Below are 16,958 nucleotides of genomic sequence, written 5' to 3'. Positions count from 1 at the left end.
AGACGAGAAAAAGAGGATTTGTCCAAGGAGTTGGTGCTATCAGCTGGGTGATATCATTCTATAATAAGTATTAGCAATGTCAATGTCATAGTATTTATAATGCTACTCACAAAATCACTGAACCGTCAGTAGTCATACAAACGAAAGCATTCGAGAGGACATTGGTTCTCTGGCCACCAGGATATCAAGTGATCTACAATGACATCCCCCTGCGACAGGACATGGCTGTCCCCAATGATGTAGTTCAGCTCAGAAAGGCGACCCATAAGTCTAACTGCCATCTGTGCCAAGCCCTGACCAATGATGCTGAGATCGCACTCGATCTGGAGCAGATAGATGTCAAGGAAGTTTTGGTGGGTTCATTGATTGCTCATGATGTCACCATACACAAGGGAACAGCGACAGCAAGTCATTTCGAAAGTAATGATGTCGTGAAAGAGCTCCTGAAGAGAGTCTGCACTAGTGATGTGAATGGCTGCAGGCAGAGGTGTCACCTCGCGATAGAAAAAGGGATCCACGGTTTGAAGGGAGAGCTGCCAAGATTTTGTATCATGGTCTACATCAGACCAAGGAATCACCATCTCCTTAAGCACCATACACAGAATCTCTGAAGACAAAGTTATGGTGGCAGTAGCAGAAAGGAGTGGATCAGCGATTATAAGTCACTAAATTGGGTTGACTTTTAAGGTTTGTTGTCGTTCGCAAAATATATCCTCAAGACATGGAAACCACAAGAAAAAAAGTGAATTATGCTAAAGTATCAAAGCAAGCAAGGCTGACACATATTAATTAACATGTACTGTACAGATACAGGTGTAGTCTAATCTAGGGTGCTACAGGTATATTTAGCAGATTAAAGTGGGGGCCTCGTTTACATTGTACCGGATGATCCAAGGCTCAAGATTGACTTACCTTATTATATAAACATGGGCAGAGGGTCAGATCTGCCATCCAGCCTCAGATATTGGCACTAGAGAGAGCTTTGGGTGAGGATGAAAAGCGAAAATTGAAAGATGAAGAACTCACCTAAAAGGACAAACTAGGGCTTGTCCTGATGCTATTTCAATGTGCAATGATGGGCCAAAACACCGTTCTGAAGTACAGCCATTGGTTGAACCACTAGAATATAAATTGGATTTAGCTAGGTGACCCAGAGAGAATAAGTCAGAAGAATAAATACAGCAGCATACCGGACGATCTAGGGCTCAATATTGACCTACCATATTGTATAAACATGGGCAAAGGGTCAGATCTGCCATCCAGCCTCAGATATTGGCACTAGAGAGAGCTTTGGGTGAGGATAAAAAGCGAAAATTGAAAGATGAAGAACTCACCTAAAAGGACAAACTAGGGCTTGTCCTGATGCTATTTCAATGTGCAATGATGGGTAAAGAAGTTCTTACAATGCTCCTCCAACTGCCGCTGCAATATCAACTGTATATGGAATTGGTAGAGTTTGAACTTTCTACTCGTCTATATATTTACTTGACCGTTGAATTTTACAAAGTAAATGCTCCACCATTATTACATTAAAGGTAATGAGTACCTTCTCCTCTTCAGAAAGCATGGTGTCCAAAAAGTTGTAGGCAACTTTGAAGGCCTGTACAACCTCCGCTCGAGAGTAGGTATCAGGTAGCAATGAGCAATATTGCAAGCCAGAAACTGCTCCCTTATTTACTGCACTCACCAATGTCCCCATCTCCTCAGCGCTAGGCATCCGAACTTTGCCAGCATGACATAGGTCTCCAGCTAAAAGCATTCCTATAAGAGGCCCCATCTGTGGCAGATTCACGGACTGGGTCCACTGATAAAATATGGTGAATCCAAGCTGACCATTGGCATCGACCATAGAAGGATCGTCAAACAACTTCTTCCACTCCTTCTCTGCAGCAAAGTAGGCAGGAGCATGCTCAGGCCCGCGTCCACCAATTGCTGAACCATAGGCAGTCTTCTTGCAAAGGAACTTAGGATCATCTGATGGACAAGAACGACACATGGCCTGGAAGGCTTCAAGATCAGGAAAGAAGACCTCCTTCTCAACCGCAGCTTTGCAACCAAAGGTCACTCCACACCAACACAGTACACTGGCAAAGCCGCCAGGCTTGTTAATATTATCTGGATGCAGTGGACCATTCGGGCCAGATACGCTGAGTTTTGTAGGTGCATGCTCGCGGAAAGGGAAAAATTTGTCCAGGTCTTTGAGAATGTGCGCTTGAATACAAGTAGGTGAGGAAGGCGAAGTCTCCAGACATAGCGGCAAAAGATCCTTGACAAACTTCAGTAGACGGTGCAGTTCTGGACTATAGGTTGAAGGTGTAGAAGATGATGCGATAGGGACAGGGTGTACATTGGGAGAAGGATTGGAGGGAGCAGGTTTAGTTTTGCGATGAGATGTAACGCAACGTTCTGCATCACCAATGATGTCCTTGAATGTGTTATATTCAGAACTGTGAGGCGTCAGGATTGGCAACTCTTGGAGTTTCTTGAAAAAGCCATCCAGCATATTAACACGAATAGAACTGTGCCGCATCGAAGGGGTATTAAGAACGGCCTTCTTGACGAAGCTGAAGGCATGCCAGACACCTTCCAAAAGAAGCATACGTTGAGTTTGAAAGGTGTCGACGAGGCGATAAACAAAAGCCCCTTGTGCGAGATAGGTGTTGTTTGGATAAGAAAGCCACTGGCGTACAATGATATAAACCAATCGAAGCGTACGGACTTGCAACTTTTTGCCTTTAAATGTCAGGAAGGTGGATAATAGATAGGAAGGCATGTTGTCAAGACCTGGAATGAATGATGTTGGGTTTAAATCCACAGAGTCGCCAGTAGAGAGATGAGTATAGACTGCCATAGTCAGAGCAGATAGCCAGTCTGTGGGAGGAAGACTGGTATTGACATGGAAAGCAAGAAATTTGGCACAATGCTCCATGCAACTGTGATCTAGCCAGTACCAAGCGGCTGCTGCTGATAACATAAGCTGCTGATGAGATAGCATCAAATCCCAGTCACGAATATCGAGCTTTCTGGTAAGCATGTTCAATAGTGACCATATCCGAGAGAGATCCAAGGCAAACCCAGCGCTCATACGCTGACGACCATTATTGAAGTTTGCAAGAAATGTAGCCACTTGCTGCAATGCCTTTGGATCCTGTCGCTTCATCTGCATCTTAACCTCAGCAACAATGCGTGATAGCTTGAGTTTCGTTGCACTAAGGTTCTTTTGCTGAAAATATTGCAGCGCCACTGTGTGACATATAAAGTCAGAGTTGATTAAATAAAACATATGTAGTTATTACCAGGAGCACCATCATTTGCAGCAAACACCTCTTCAATTAACTTAATGTCTTGCTGTTCATTCTCTGCAAAATAATTCTTAATCAAATATATACAGCAAAATACAGCAAAGACTCATACCTTGCATAACACGAGAAGAGTCTTCTAACTCTTCAGCAGGTTCACTGTGCTCTTCAGACTCCTCATAAAACACATGTAGAAGGGCTGAAACCTTGTCGACCTTAGCAACTTTGGCTCTTCTCAAAGGCTTTGTGTGTGAGAGTGGTATGTCATCTTCAGTATCGTTGTCCGGACAATAACCATCATCACCTTCATCATCATCAAGTGGCTCAGGGAGATTGTCTAGACATTTAAATTGAGTGAAATGTTCAGAGTATAGAATATATATAATCACAAACATTTAGTACATTTCTTTCCCAACAAGCGACTGCTTCTGCGCATGTCATTATCCCCATCCACCTTCATATTACCAGAGTTAGAGTCAATATTACAATTCCTGAGGTACGAAGGAATCGTTCTTTATGGGATAGGGCTTCCGCCAACTTTTGGGAGGACACGCACTTTTTCCCCAAGGTGTGGGAACAACTTTTCAATACAATTTTGTATGTGAGAACTGCACCTAGTCCTGGGTTAGGTCTAGGGTTTAACTACAAACTTTGTAGTCCCTGTTGTTACCATCCTACAACTTGAGTACAGTTGGTCTTTCAAACTGATTGTAGTGAAAACCAACGCGACTTGCACAAATAGTAATCAACAGAAGTGCCACAGCAGCCACAAAGGACCAATGCATCATAGTCAGTGAAAGTATAGAAGCACATGCTAATTCCAACACATAAAAAGCAGTACCATTGAAATCTGTGAAGGAAATAGAGCATAATGCTCTCTTAAACCAAGTAAATCTGAGTAAAACTGGCTGAGATATGTCAGTTTTGGATTAGAATGCTCAGTGTGAAGTGCAGAAAAATTGTAGAAATGCCAGGAAATTTTGAGAATGACTCTAAAATGCACATGAACATGCTAGACAGGGCGCCTTATTTTTTACATGCAGTGCACATTGAAGAAACAAGCAGAATTGAGAGAAAACTAAAACAATAAATTGTAGCACTCCAGCAAGTGATTTTGATGTTCTACAAGTAACACCATCAGATTCAGCTTGAAAATCCGGTCAGAATGGCCACTTGGTTCATCCAAATCCGAGCAGAATTGACTGAACTACAGGCCTGGCAAGTTTGGCTACAAGTGTGGTAACAAGTGCTTGAAGCCGGTAGTATCACGTGCGACCCGAGTCACGTTTCCCGTATGAAACGTTAAGCGCTCTAGGGCGCTTAACGTTCTATACGGCGGGAAACGTGACCTGTAGGCCATGTGACATGTGGCTGAAGACAAACATGCAGAATAAAATGCAAAAAAATCGCAGAAATACCAGGAAAATTATGGCATGACCTTTTGATGATAGTAGACTTGTAGAAGTAACTAGACAATATTGTAAACCATTGTAAGGTCCTTACAATTCATACTAGGTGGCATTTCAGACTATTGTAAGGCCTCTACAAACACAAACTAGATGACATATCTGAACATTATGAGGCCCTTACAAAGTGATACTAGAGGGTGTACTAGAATTCAATAAACAGTATAATAAGGCATTGTAGGAGACTTACTAAACATTACTATACAACATGCTAGGAGTCAATATATCACTTTGTAGGCTACTGCAAGGCCCTCACCAACTTGTACTAGGTGGTATACCAGACTATTGTAAGCATCATATAAGCTGACACTAGGTGACATATCTAACTATTGTAAGGCCCTTATAAACTCGCATACTAGGGCATTTACGAGAGATTACTAGACACTATTGTAGGTTACTAATGATTCTTACAAAGTGACATCAGGTGACATATTCAGACTATTGTAAGCTCATTACAAACTGATACTAAAGAGTATATTAGGACTCAGTGTAATAGACTACTGTTAACTTGCTGAACATTACTGGATAATAGACTAAGAGTCAGTAGGTGACTTTGTAGGCTATTCAATAGTATGGTTCTTATCAACCCACACAACTTATCAAGAGATATTGGGACATTGTAGGACACATTATAAAATGGCTAGAAGTGAGTAGAGAATATAATAACAATTTCTTGTATACATTTTAATATTGTTGTAGGCACATTTGTAATACTTTCTAGTGCTACTTTTTGTAGTGGTTCTCATAGGTGCATTGGTAATATTTTTTGTAGTGATTCTTGTCGGCACATTTGTAACAGTTTCTAGAGTTATTTTTTGTAGTGGTTCTTATGAGCATATTGGTAACAAATTTTGTAGTGATTCTTCTAGGCACATTAGTCACAGTTTCTAGGGTTGTTTTTGTAGTGATTCTCATCAGTATGTTGGTAACAATTTTTGTAGTGATTCTTCTAGGCACATTAGTAACAGTTTCTAGGGTCATTTTTTGTAGTGATTCTTATACGCATGTTGGTTACAGTTTTTGTAGTGATTCTTATAGACACATTTGTAACTCTTTCTGGCGTCATTTTTTGTAGTGATTCTTGTAGGCACATTAGTAACTGTTTTTAGAGTTATCTTTTGTAGTGATTCTTATAGGCACGTTGGTAACTTTTTTATAATGATTCTTATAGGCACATGTGTAACAGTTTCTAGGCTCATTTTTTGTAGTCATTGTTGTAGACACATTTGTAACACTTTGTAGCATTATGTTTTTGTAGTAGTTTGTATAGGGACCTTGGTAACATTTTTTGTAGTGCTTTTTGTAAGGGCATTTATAACAGTTTCTATGGTCATTTTTTGTAGTGATGCTTAGAGGCGTATTGATAACACTTCTTGTGGTGATTCTTGTAGGCATATGTGTAACAGTTTCTAAGATCATTTTTTGTAGTGAATCTTATGTATTAGAAGTCAGTAAAATGAATATTAATAACTTTTTAGTCATATTTTTATATAAATTTTATAAAATGACCTAGTAATATCATTTTGAAGCCATTTTTCAGCGGAATCTTTTAGAATGCATACTAGTCACTTTTTAGTGATGTTTTTATGTACTTTTTGCCAAACAACATAGTAATATCATTTTGAAGTCATTTTTCACCTGATTTTTTTAAAATGCATACCAATCACTTTTTAGTTATGTTTTTATATAGACTTTATATAAAATGACATAGTAATACCATTTTGAACTCAGCGGATTCTTTTAGAATGCATACTAGTTGCTTTTTAGTTATATTTTTGTATAAACTTTATAAAATAACATGATAATATCATTTTGAAGCCATTTTTTAGCTCAGTCTTTTAGAATGCATACTGGTCACTTTTTAGTAATGTTTTTGTATACTTTTTGCAGAACAACATAGTAGTATCATTTTTAAGCAATTTTAAAGGTGATTTTTATGAGAGGTGTACTAACAATTTTTAGTAACATTCTTATATAAAAGGACAAATTAAGATCATTTTAAAGCTATGTTTTAGATAATTCTACTCTAAGATACTTAGCAATATGTTAGACTATGATCAGGCAACTACAAATAAATTATTATCTACATTATACTATATTGTCAACAAATATTAAATGGCATGCAAAAGGTTGGTAGGCAACATAGCAGATGTGGAAGACTCATGTGATAACATAACATATTATTGTTGTAAAGTGTGTTGCATGTTCTTATATACTATTATAAGATTTTTATAAACTATAATCAGATGACATCTTATAAGTAAGTCAAGAGTATAATATTATTAGAAGCTTACTATATTATACTAGTCAATATACCAGTTATTAAATAATATTACAAACTATTACAATGTTTTCATTTAAAAAGCACTCGCATTTTCTTATAACTTTTTGGTATAGACATATAAATGGCATGCTGGACTATTGTAGTACTATTACCAAATATTTGTAAGTAAAATGTCAGATGAATAGGATACTAAAATATTGTAATGCAGTTATTAATGATACTTAGAGTATCCAAATATTAGACATTCTAATATTTTATTTCTTTTTAATATCTGTATAAAATGAATTTTTATATAAATGTAGTTAAAGTAAAAACAGAGTTTCAGAGCTTCAAAAATTATACAAGAAAGACTTGAGTTCTTTATACTTATTAGTATAATATAAAATTTTAGTATATTTTTACCTAAAGTGACTGTTTTAAGTGAATACAAATGGTGAAACCTTCAAATAGATACTGAATAAATATACAACATGCTATGCAATGCAATGGACTACTCTGCACAAGTGATCAACTACTAAGAAGTAATAAAATAATTAATGCATGTAGGAATGATTAAATAATGAGAAAAAGGCAGAAACACAGGACCTCAGGAATCGTTCCTGCCATGCAATGCAATGGCCTACTCCCCACAAGTTCATATGGGTGTTGTGTTCGAGCAGAGAACTGAAAGTGGATTTCCACGAACTTTTATGTTTCCTAGTGAAGCGCACTTCTGGCTGACGTTGCAATTTCAAACTGGTTGCATAAGGCCCTTGATCTAATGGAAGGTGAATACATATAGTAACAAAGGAGAATAGAAAACATACCAATGCGCTGGATTTGACGACCTATGTTCAAAATTAATGAGATGACGACAAAAAAAAACAACAAATACTTACACTTTTGACATTCCGGCAACTCTGCAAACATATCCACATCTGAACCGGCAAGTTGCTGGACAGACCGTTTGTTGCTCGCAGATCCTTTCCCTTTGCCCTTTGCCTTGCCCTTGCTCCTGCCTTTGCCCTTGCCTTTACCCTTGCCCTTCTTGTCTGCTAGAATAACAAGGCTCAAAATCAATTTAAGATCTTATACAGACAAGTATAATACATACCACGTCTGCCATGAAGTTCTGTATCTGACTCGCCATCCGAGTCTGACTCCGTCTGAGTATCGTTGGCCACAATATTAGTTTTACGTGCAAGATATGGAATGAAGCGAGACATTTTCTTGTTATGCTCAGTCCATAGATCAGAGCATGAGCACGTGTAGCCTGGAACTCGTCAGAAAATATTGTAGAACTAGGTCCCAACTCCCAAGGATCAGGAGTTATTCGCTCTCCATCCACGACTGCAGTCAAGCTTTGTAGAAATCTGCTGCCAGACTAGAGGGTAGACCACGCAAGAGATAGGCAGAGAATTGAGCCATGGCTCTCGCATACCAATTGAACATTGCACAATGTTCTGTGAGAGCAAGTCCATCTGTGCCCCAATTGCCGTGATTGCTAAACGTAAAGGCAGAAGGATTATTGTAGCTTCAAACAAATGGCAATATTAACTGAGTTCAGACATAACAATAAAAGGAAAACTCACATGAGATCCCTCATCTCTGGACGAAGAGACAGTAAAGAACCGTTGGGCATAGACGTAAAACCGACCAAACCATCTGCATTGATCAGAGCGCTTGGTGGATAGTTGACCACGACTATACGATAGGAATAAGGCGATGGTTCACGATCAGAAGGTGAAGTAGGAGGAATGCCGCCATGAAAGCGTAGACCAGAGAAGCAAACTGAAATCATGCCTCTCATAACCATATAAGCGCCAATCTCAGGAAGATAGAAAAGTCCGGGATGATCATCTTCGTCCAGGTCAGAATGACTATGCATGCAAGTAACCCCTTCAGGGGCATCTTGATGATCTATATGCTTGCCAGCAAACTTGCCTAGGTCTCCTTTGAAATGTGCGACTACAAGCGAAATGTAAATAAATAACAATAGAAAACTCAATAGTATACAACGCACTGGCCAACGTGTTAGAAGGCTTTGTTGCAGATATATTAATCTGCTGCATCGGAAATGCATAGTTACCGCTATGACCAAGCGGTGGCAAGTTCGTAACATCAGCTTGACACTTCAATGCCTGCTTGAGATAAGGAGGAGCATGCTTGAATGCGCTCATTGCAAGGTGAGAAGAAGCCTATGAATATAATATGAACAAACGACTCAGACAAAATAAAAAAACTGTTAGCACCTGAATTATAGTCTTACACATCTTCTGATGTTCATTTACACACTCTTCAAATATCTTAGCACCTGGCACAGGAGCGCTAAGATTCTTCTGACTCTCGTATGACTGCCTCAGAGTGTAGCAACGAGCAGAGCCACTGATAGGCTTTGCCTGAGTATCCCTTTCCCATGCAACACCACCCGTCCAAGATCCATCCACCAATTCTGGCTTGGATGCGGTCCGAAGCTCACGCGATCCAAGACCCAAGGCACGTGCATCTGTAAATGCGGATCTTTCTTCCAAGGGAAGTTGATCTCTACAATATCGTCAATTCTAAATGTTCAAGTTCATATTCAGAAGAGTACTCACTTAGGAGACCACCAATACTGTATAACATCATCCTCCATCCTCCCGCTCCCAAACATATCTCTAGCAAACACCATATCGCCCTCTTGCAAACAAAAGAAACCTTGAAGGCGGTCTGAATACGATATAAATGTATAGGAAATATCAACTCACCAGCATCATCGGCCTCCTCTTCCTTTCCCTCTGGAAGTGGAGTATCCCTACAGTGATCCCATAACTTTTGCATTGCTTCTGGTTGAGTATCTTGAAGATACACAAAGGTTCGACCATCCGGGAAAGGTGCAAGGGGGTGATTTCGAACTATATACATCTGCCCAAGGAGAGGGTGTCGGTTTCTGATAGGAAACAACTCCCCAGGAGGGTTTGGCACAGGTAAATTCTCCGCCATTTGTATCTGCAAGCTGTAAGAAAATCAGTAAGTTCAAGTCAAGCTAGCACTCACAATATTGAGTAGAAGGAACTTCCAAAGTCTTCAGGTGGTTGCCACAGAAGCAAGTAGGAAGTATCAAGACAAGAAGACCAGCAGCAAGACTTTGTATGGACAGGAGCAAAGAGAGTCGATGCACGGAGGATGGCCACCGCTCGGCAAGAAACCCACAGCCACCGGCGGAGTCTCAACACACGGTGAGTTTAGATATCTTGTCGATGGGCGAGGTCCATCGACAAGATATCTAAACTCAGCCGTAGGTTGAGACTCAGCCAACCTCCATTGGGTTAATATTTTCGGACTCAGCCCGCGACGCCACCGGCACGGTCTGGTCTGCAAGTCTTCAAGTCCTTCATATTATCTGCTTCGTCCTCCCTCGCTCACCCTCGACCGTTGACCCCCCGCTGTGCCGGACAACAGGATGCCCCGATAAACACGAACGATACACCCGCATCAAGTGCGGAGGATCCGTTCATCGTCATCATCGTGCGACACGACACGACACCCACCAGCTCCCACTGGCCTTCCCCCGGCTCACCTCCACCCTCTGCATTGGAACGGATGACACACCCAGCATGGGAAAGTGCCAGAACACCTGAATGAAGCCCTCGCGTCAAACACGGGGGCTCCGTTCATCGTCATTGTTGCTCGATGGGACGCGACACCCACCACCTCCTCCTGGCCTTCCCCCGGCTCTCCTCCGTCCTCTGCTGTCTGACGCGCAGGATGCCCGGCACGAGGATGTGCCAGAACACCTGAACGAAGCCCCCGCATCAAACGCGGGGGCTCCGTTCGTCCTCGTCGTCGTGCGACGGGTGACACCCACCACCTCCTCCTGGCCTTCCCCAGGCTCACCTCCGCCCTCTGCGCTGGAACGGACGATGCGCCCGGCACGAAGACATGCCAGAACATCTGAATGAAGCCCCTGCATCAAATGCGGGGACTCCGTCTGTCCTCGTCGTCGCGCGACACCACGTGGCACCCGCCACCACCCCGAAGTGCTCCCCCGGCTCTCCCCCACCCTCTGGCACAGAACAGCGACCAGGCCCGGCACTAGGACGTGCCAGAGGCCATGATGGAGGCCCCTGCATCAAGTGCGGGGCCTCCGTTCATCCTTGTTGTTACGTGATGCCATGTGGCACCCGCCACCACCCCCAAGTACCCCGGCTCTCCCCCGCCCTCTGCCATCCAATGCACATGGTGCGGCACGAGGATGTGCCAGAGGACACGACAGAGGCCCCCGCATCAAGTACGGGGCCTCCATTCATCCTCGTCATCACACGACGCGATGCGGCACCCACCACCTCTGCAAATTCTTCCCCCAGCTCTCCCCCGCTCTCTGGCATGGAATGGCGACCAAGCTCGGCATGAGGATGTGCCAGAGGCCATGACGGAGGCCTCTGCATCAAGTGTGGGGCCTCCGTTCGTCGTCCTCATCGCACGACACCACGTGGCACCCGCCACTGCCCCGAAGTGCTCCCCCGGCTCTCCCCCGCCCTCTGGCACAGAACAGCGACCAGGCCTGACACTAGGACGTGCCAGAGGCCATGACGGAGGCCCCTGCATCAAGTGCGGGGCCTCCATTCATCGTCGTCGTCACACGATGCCATGTGGCACCCGCCACTGCCTCGAAGTGCTCCCCCAGCTCTCCCCCGCCCTCTGCCGTCCAACGCGCAGGGTGCCCGGCATTGTCGCCCGATGTGACACCTACCAATGGACACAGCCAGTTGAAACATCAGTTACAATACTATTTGTACAGTGTAGACTATTTGACCATAGTATAGAAAATATAACCTGTCACCTTTTGCCCCCAAAAAAACAAACAGTTTACAAATTCATATATTTAAATAATATGTAATGTGCGACTACTATGATACAGAACATGACATAACACATTGAATATATATAGTACAATCAAACTACAACTCAAAGATGCATTACAGTGAGCATTAACCAGTCACAGGCTAGGATACACAAGTAGAAGCGTGAATGATGCTTAAAACAATTTTCTCCTAGGAGCACATTACAAATATTACAAAATTATATTTTTAGACATATTATAAGGAGGTGGAGTCATTGCTTGACGTGAAAAACACAACCATCATGAACTCAGACCATTTTACACCTTGCATTAATGGAACAATCCTCCGCCTTTATGCTCATCTATATCCTGAGGGAAGAAAGGTCAAGCTCACCTGTATGATAAATGCAGTAAGCTTTACTCTACTCAGATATAATAATATGAGGTTATATTACACAGGTGAGTCAGAACATTGCCATCGTCACTACACCAGATACAACACGAATGATATTAAATCTTGAGAAAGATGAAAATGTTTGTTTAGTTGTCTCTCGAGCATTCATCCAGATATTCACATATTTGTAGAAGGAGGAAGTTATCGCTGGACAATATTTCAAGTTTATTGCTGAAGTCGGCAACACAAGAATCAATCTCAATGCACTGTATCACGAGCGTCTCCCCAAGGAAGTTGGTAAGAATACCATTGTGGCATATAATATAAACAGATGCTAAATGAACATATATAAGATCTTTTCGCGGTGAACGAGGTCGTAGAGCTAGTGCACAATCCCCCATACGATTCTGACATATTTAGCGTACCAGTCCCGTAATGATTTGTAATCTAACATGTGTAAACTATTGTTTGACAGAGAACTATATGTTTTTAAATCCCATGTCAGCACCTCCAGATTGAATCATTCCAGCCCTTCCAAATGAAGTCAGCATTCTAATATGCAAGAAGGTCATATCGGACTGGTCACACTTGACCTGCAACATAGAGAAGGTTCTTACAGTCAAGGAGGCTGAGACAGAGGCAAAGAAGACAGAGGTCAGGATGTGGCAGCAAAAGCTGCGACTCACGAGCAAATGTTGGCTCGATGCTACAGTCATTCCTCCCTTTTCTCCAACGACAATCATTATCGATATAGAGGATCAGCTTATTGCTCTCTTTCGAGCAATTATCAAGTATGAGAAGTCCTTCTGCAAATGCTATCTCAGCAATGACCCAAACAAAAACCACCTGACATTTCTGAACATTTCTGAATTGGATCTACGGCACTGCCTCGACTACAATGTATTGCAAATACAAATATTGGCCAAGGCAGCTATACCCCTTATAATCTCCTTGACGAGCTTAAAAGTACACTATCAGCTATCAGGTGTGCACAAACCAGCTCGAACGCATAACTGCATGGTGGAAGGATGAGAGAAGTACACTCAAGCAACTCCATCTATATCATAATGAGGATTCTTTGTTGGCATGAGTGCAAGTAAGCATTTTATCCAGTCTAAGAATTCTGCAACTAAATGGCATACAGAGAAAAGAAATGCCATGGTATCAATCCCATTTTTTACAGCTTCTTGCCCGCCTACCTTGCCTGCATACATTTCATCTCGACACACCGATGCTCGCCTTCACACCACCTGTGGAACTCACTGGAATTGACAGTGGTCAGCAATACTTCGATGTGATGTCGCAACACGAAGAGACTACTATCACGACATGGTTCAGAGAACTACCGACCTTACGCGAGTTATAATTTTGTCATGGAGAGCTGAATGAGTACGAGATGTTCTGGTATTGGGAGATGGATGACTCAGATAAACGGCATATATATGGAAGAAGACTCGAAACTGATGGAGAGCTGACAATCAAAGAAGGATTTCAGTCGATTGAGAATGGGCAGAGGAATACAAGTACTTCAATGTGGACTGTAGACCGGAGAAATAGAAGACAATGTGTTGAGATTGTATTGTGAGTGCATGCAATAGTATGAATATGACTTATACTAAGCAGAAACCTAGAGATATGGAGGCAAAGAAACCAAAGCCAAAGTCAATTTCTCATGAACGATACAGGAAGATCATGCTACAAGACACATTGATTAAGCTTCTCGGAGGTGAATAACATAATTGTCTGTTCCATTAAATGAACTACTGACAATTAACCAGAAGAGCTAGGATGGGAGACATGAATGGTTCTGCAACGATGGAGAGGAGGAAATGTGGCACTGTTGTTGTAGATTATTTGTGCAAGTCGCGTTGGTTTCTACTACAATCACTTTGAAAGACCGACCGTATGCAAGCTGTAGTACAGTAACAACAGACACTACAAAATTTGTATTTAAACCCTAGACCTAACCCAGGACTAGGTGCAGCCCATGCATACAAATTTGTATTGAAAAGTCGTTCTCACGCATAGGGGCCGTTTCATCTGTCCCTCAGAATTTTGGCGGAAGCCCTATCCCATAAAGAATGATTCCTTCGTACCTCAGGAATCGTAATAAAATGCGGGCATAATTGATCCATAGGCACTTCAGTATTAAGCTTCTCTCCATGCCATATCTCAGAGACTGTATGGGATGGCTTTCGTGGATAATGAACCATCAGGGGTCTTGCAAGAGGGTTTGTATAGTCCTATATAGTGCAGTCAGTACCTGTATCATCATAACTGCTGCATTGGACTGGATGACTGGACTTACCTTTGCTACGAGGGCTCAGATGTCATTCATATAGAATATATTCCCAAGTGGTGACTGGAACTTCATTGTTGTGATCCCCAACTGCTTGCGTAATTCCCCTTGAAATTTTCGAAATGCACTGAAGGATGGCACATTACGTGCACGTGCTTCACGCAGCACCCACAGGATCATTCGCATAAGGGCATCAGATATTCGTAGCCGTGGCAGATTATCGAGTGTGTCAAGAAGAAAGAACTTCATGGAAAGGGTGTTACAGACACAGACAATTTGTAAATAAGTTAGCATACTCACTGTTTTGTTAGGGTATGGAAACCATTTCTCCTCCAGTGGTGCTCCAGGATGATAGCCAAACTCGCGAGCATGAATTTCATCGCTGTCTGGATCATCACCAAGGGCTGAACATATAAATTGATAAGTCTAAATAATTTTGTCAGAATAATGCATTGTCGCTCACATAATTCTCGCATCATCTCGCCCATATGTGCATCCAGAAATTCCTCTTCAACAAGCTCCAGTGCAGCCTCAGGATTGGTGATACCTACTCCGAGTGACTTCGCCATGCGCATAACAGTTCCTAGATGAAAATTCTCATATTCGCAAGCCAAACGGTCTCGGGTACTTTCTTCAGCCGGGTGGTCAAGGGAGAGCATGACATCATTGTCGTAGATTTGCTCTACAAACTCAGCAGCATCTGTCCTGGATTGATATGGATGCACTGCAGACACCGAGGGAGTAGCATGCCATTCAGAGAGATTGGCTGCCTCCCATTGAGCCTCATATGCAGCACTTTTTGCTTCTTCAATTGCATTCTGCTTCTCCTGATCAGCTTGGTATCCTATGCTTTCGTGATGTACCTTTGTTGCTAAGTGGCCTTGAATTGCACTTCGACCCATAGTCTTCTCGCCAATGTAGGGTGTGCAGAGTATACACTGGAATTTCCCCCCAGGAAGCTCTTCAAAACCTACAATTGAATGCAATGTAAGCCTATATTTACTTAGTCGTGCAAAGCCCATTACTTACATGGATCCAGTGGCTTGCGAGCTGGCATGGTTGAAAAAAATGAAATGAATTGGTAAATTCACAGCTGAAGAACGTTGCAATCAGTGACAATTCTTCGTGGCACAGAGTGTGCCACGGCGATATTGTGGCTGGCCGCGTGCAATTCTCCAGGCGCGATGGCCACAGGAATACAAACCAGACGTGCACCTTCAGCCACCCGTTCAACTTCCTTCATTTCCACCACCATTGCACCCCACTTCCCCATCCCCTTCACCCAAATTTGGCCCTCCACAACATCATGCCACTTGACCGTGAAGCCCTCAGGCTTGCCATGCAACAACGAACCCCTCCAACACCAAGAACTCCTTCTACAGGTCCATCCACGGAAGCTCCAGCAGATGAAGCTCATAGTGGCCACAAGCGACCACATGATGATATTGACGACTCGATAACCGATGAGGAGAATGTTCTGCCATCATCTGCCATTGCATTGGGATCTTCGTCAGTGTTACGGCCGAGTGTCTCAGCAAATGTGGCCACAAACCTGGAAGTATTCACAGCCAATGAGTGCAAGAAGGCACGGCTGGATGAGACGGAGACAGCTGAGGTTCAGGCTTTCAACAAGGTACGTGAGTGCTGTGCACTCTGTTCAAAACCACTGATGAAGGTGTCCCGTAGCTTACATTTGACAAGAGACTGACCCGGTTATACATCAAGTTGACCGCCACTGACAAAAGACTCGGGAACTTCGACGAGGCCAAGAAACAGTGGAATGGGCCTTCTGAGCAATTGAAGGCAAGTGAAATTCCTAAATTAGAATTCAAGAGAAGATCTCACCGAGACGATCATGCCAGAGCAACATCAAGACATATGCCCACGCAATCTTGCTGGATCCGTGTCTACATGGATACCACGAGAAGGTCCCCATCAAGCATCTTCTGGTAAGTACCTTCTATTCCTGTAGACACGTACTGAGTCGTGCATGCTATCCTAGACCATCATCAAGAGAATGAGGTTTGACCTTCCAGTTGACATCAAGAAGAATTGCGCGCACTGGCAACTCATCAAGTCGGAAGTTGGTGAAGTGTTCACACAACGTAGACGGGCATTCAAGGAGGAGGTACGTCCTTGTTAGCCAATCAAATGTTTGTGGTCTAACAATGCCGGGGTAGATCAAGAAGAGCACTGACTGGGACATCTACACAATAATGAAGAGGCTGATCGGCGACAGTGGGTGTAAGATGTCCTTGGAGTTAATTGCTCGTGTTGCAATTATGGTGCGTCCATATGAACTTGTGCACGTCTTGTGACTAACACACCAATTGTAAGCGTTGCGTATTCTTCGAAGAAGAAAAGACGGACAACGCCTTCTGGATTGAAGTCGATAAGGTCCTCGCGCAAATCTGA

General features: G+C 42.8%; 5 protein-coding genes across 5 annotated transcripts; 2 read left to right on the top strand and 3 right to left on the bottom strand.

Moving 5' to 3' along the window:
* Positions 1–1,709: 1,709 nt before the first annotated feature.
* Positions 1,710–3,759, bottom strand: SCP_0802490 (hypothetical protein; the record flags this gene model as incomplete). Its single annotated transcript, XM_027760839.1, has 5 exons — positions 1,710–1,749; positions 1,797–3,243; positions 3,297–3,359; positions 3,415–3,636; positions 3,702–3,759. The coding sequence occupies 5 exons, from the start codon at positions 3,757–3,759 to the stop codon at positions 1,710–1,712; spliced, it is 1,830 nt and encodes a 609-aa protein (XP_027616640.1).
* A 4,020-nt stretch (positions 3,760–7,779) lies between these two features.
* On the bottom strand, positions 7,780–8,254 carry SCP_0802480 (hypothetical protein; the record flags this gene model as incomplete). The annotated part of the gene is made up of 4 exons (XM_027760838.1): positions 7,780–7,806; positions 7,856–7,862; positions 7,924–8,083; positions 8,143–8,254. The coding sequence occupies 4 exons, from the start codon at positions 8,252–8,254 to the stop codon at positions 7,780–7,782; spliced, it is 306 nt and encodes a 101-aa protein (XP_027616639.1).
* A 130-nt stretch (positions 8,255–8,384) lies between these two features.
* SCP_0802470 (hypothetical protein) lies at positions 8,385–9,848 on the bottom strand (the record flags this gene model as incomplete). Its single annotated transcript, XM_027760837.1, has 6 exons — positions 8,385–8,562; positions 8,621–8,996; positions 9,052–9,226; positions 9,281–9,572; positions 9,626–9,707; positions 9,776–9,848. 6 exons carry the CDS (start codon positions 9,846–9,848, stop codon positions 8,385–8,387), a joined length of 1,176 nt encoding a protein of 391 aa, XP_027616638.1.
* Positions 9,849–10,648: 800 nt separating this feature from the next.
* Positions 10,649–10,969, top strand: SCP_0802460 (hypothetical protein; the record flags this gene model as incomplete). The annotated part of the gene is made up of 1 exon (XM_027760836.1): positions 10,649–10,969. The coding sequence occupies one exon, from the start codon at positions 10,649–10,651 to the stop codon at positions 10,967–10,969; it is 321 nt and encodes a 106-aa protein (XP_027616637.1).
* A 4,880-nt stretch (positions 10,970–15,849) lies between these two features.
* On the top strand, positions 15,850–16,958 carry SCP_0802450 (hypothetical protein; the record flags this gene model as incomplete). Its single annotated transcript, XM_027760835.1, has 6 exons — positions 15,850–16,176; positions 16,230–16,318; positions 16,369–16,492; positions 16,546–16,671; positions 16,724–16,828; positions 16,881–16,958. The coding sequence occupies 6 exons, from the start codon at positions 15,850–15,852 to the stop codon at positions 16,956–16,958; spliced, it is 849 nt and encodes a 282-aa protein (XP_027616636.1).

This window comes from Sparassis crispa (genome assembly GCF_003851025.1).
Source record: "Sparassis crispa DNA, contig_000007F, whole genome shotgun sequence".
Classification (NCBI taxonomy): domain Eukaryota; kingdom Fungi; phylum Basidiomycota; class Agaricomycetes; order Polyporales; family Sparassidaceae; genus Sparassis; species Sparassis crispa.
Note: the sequence above shows the minus strand (reverse complement) of the source record. Positions and strands in the feature narration are given on the sequence as shown.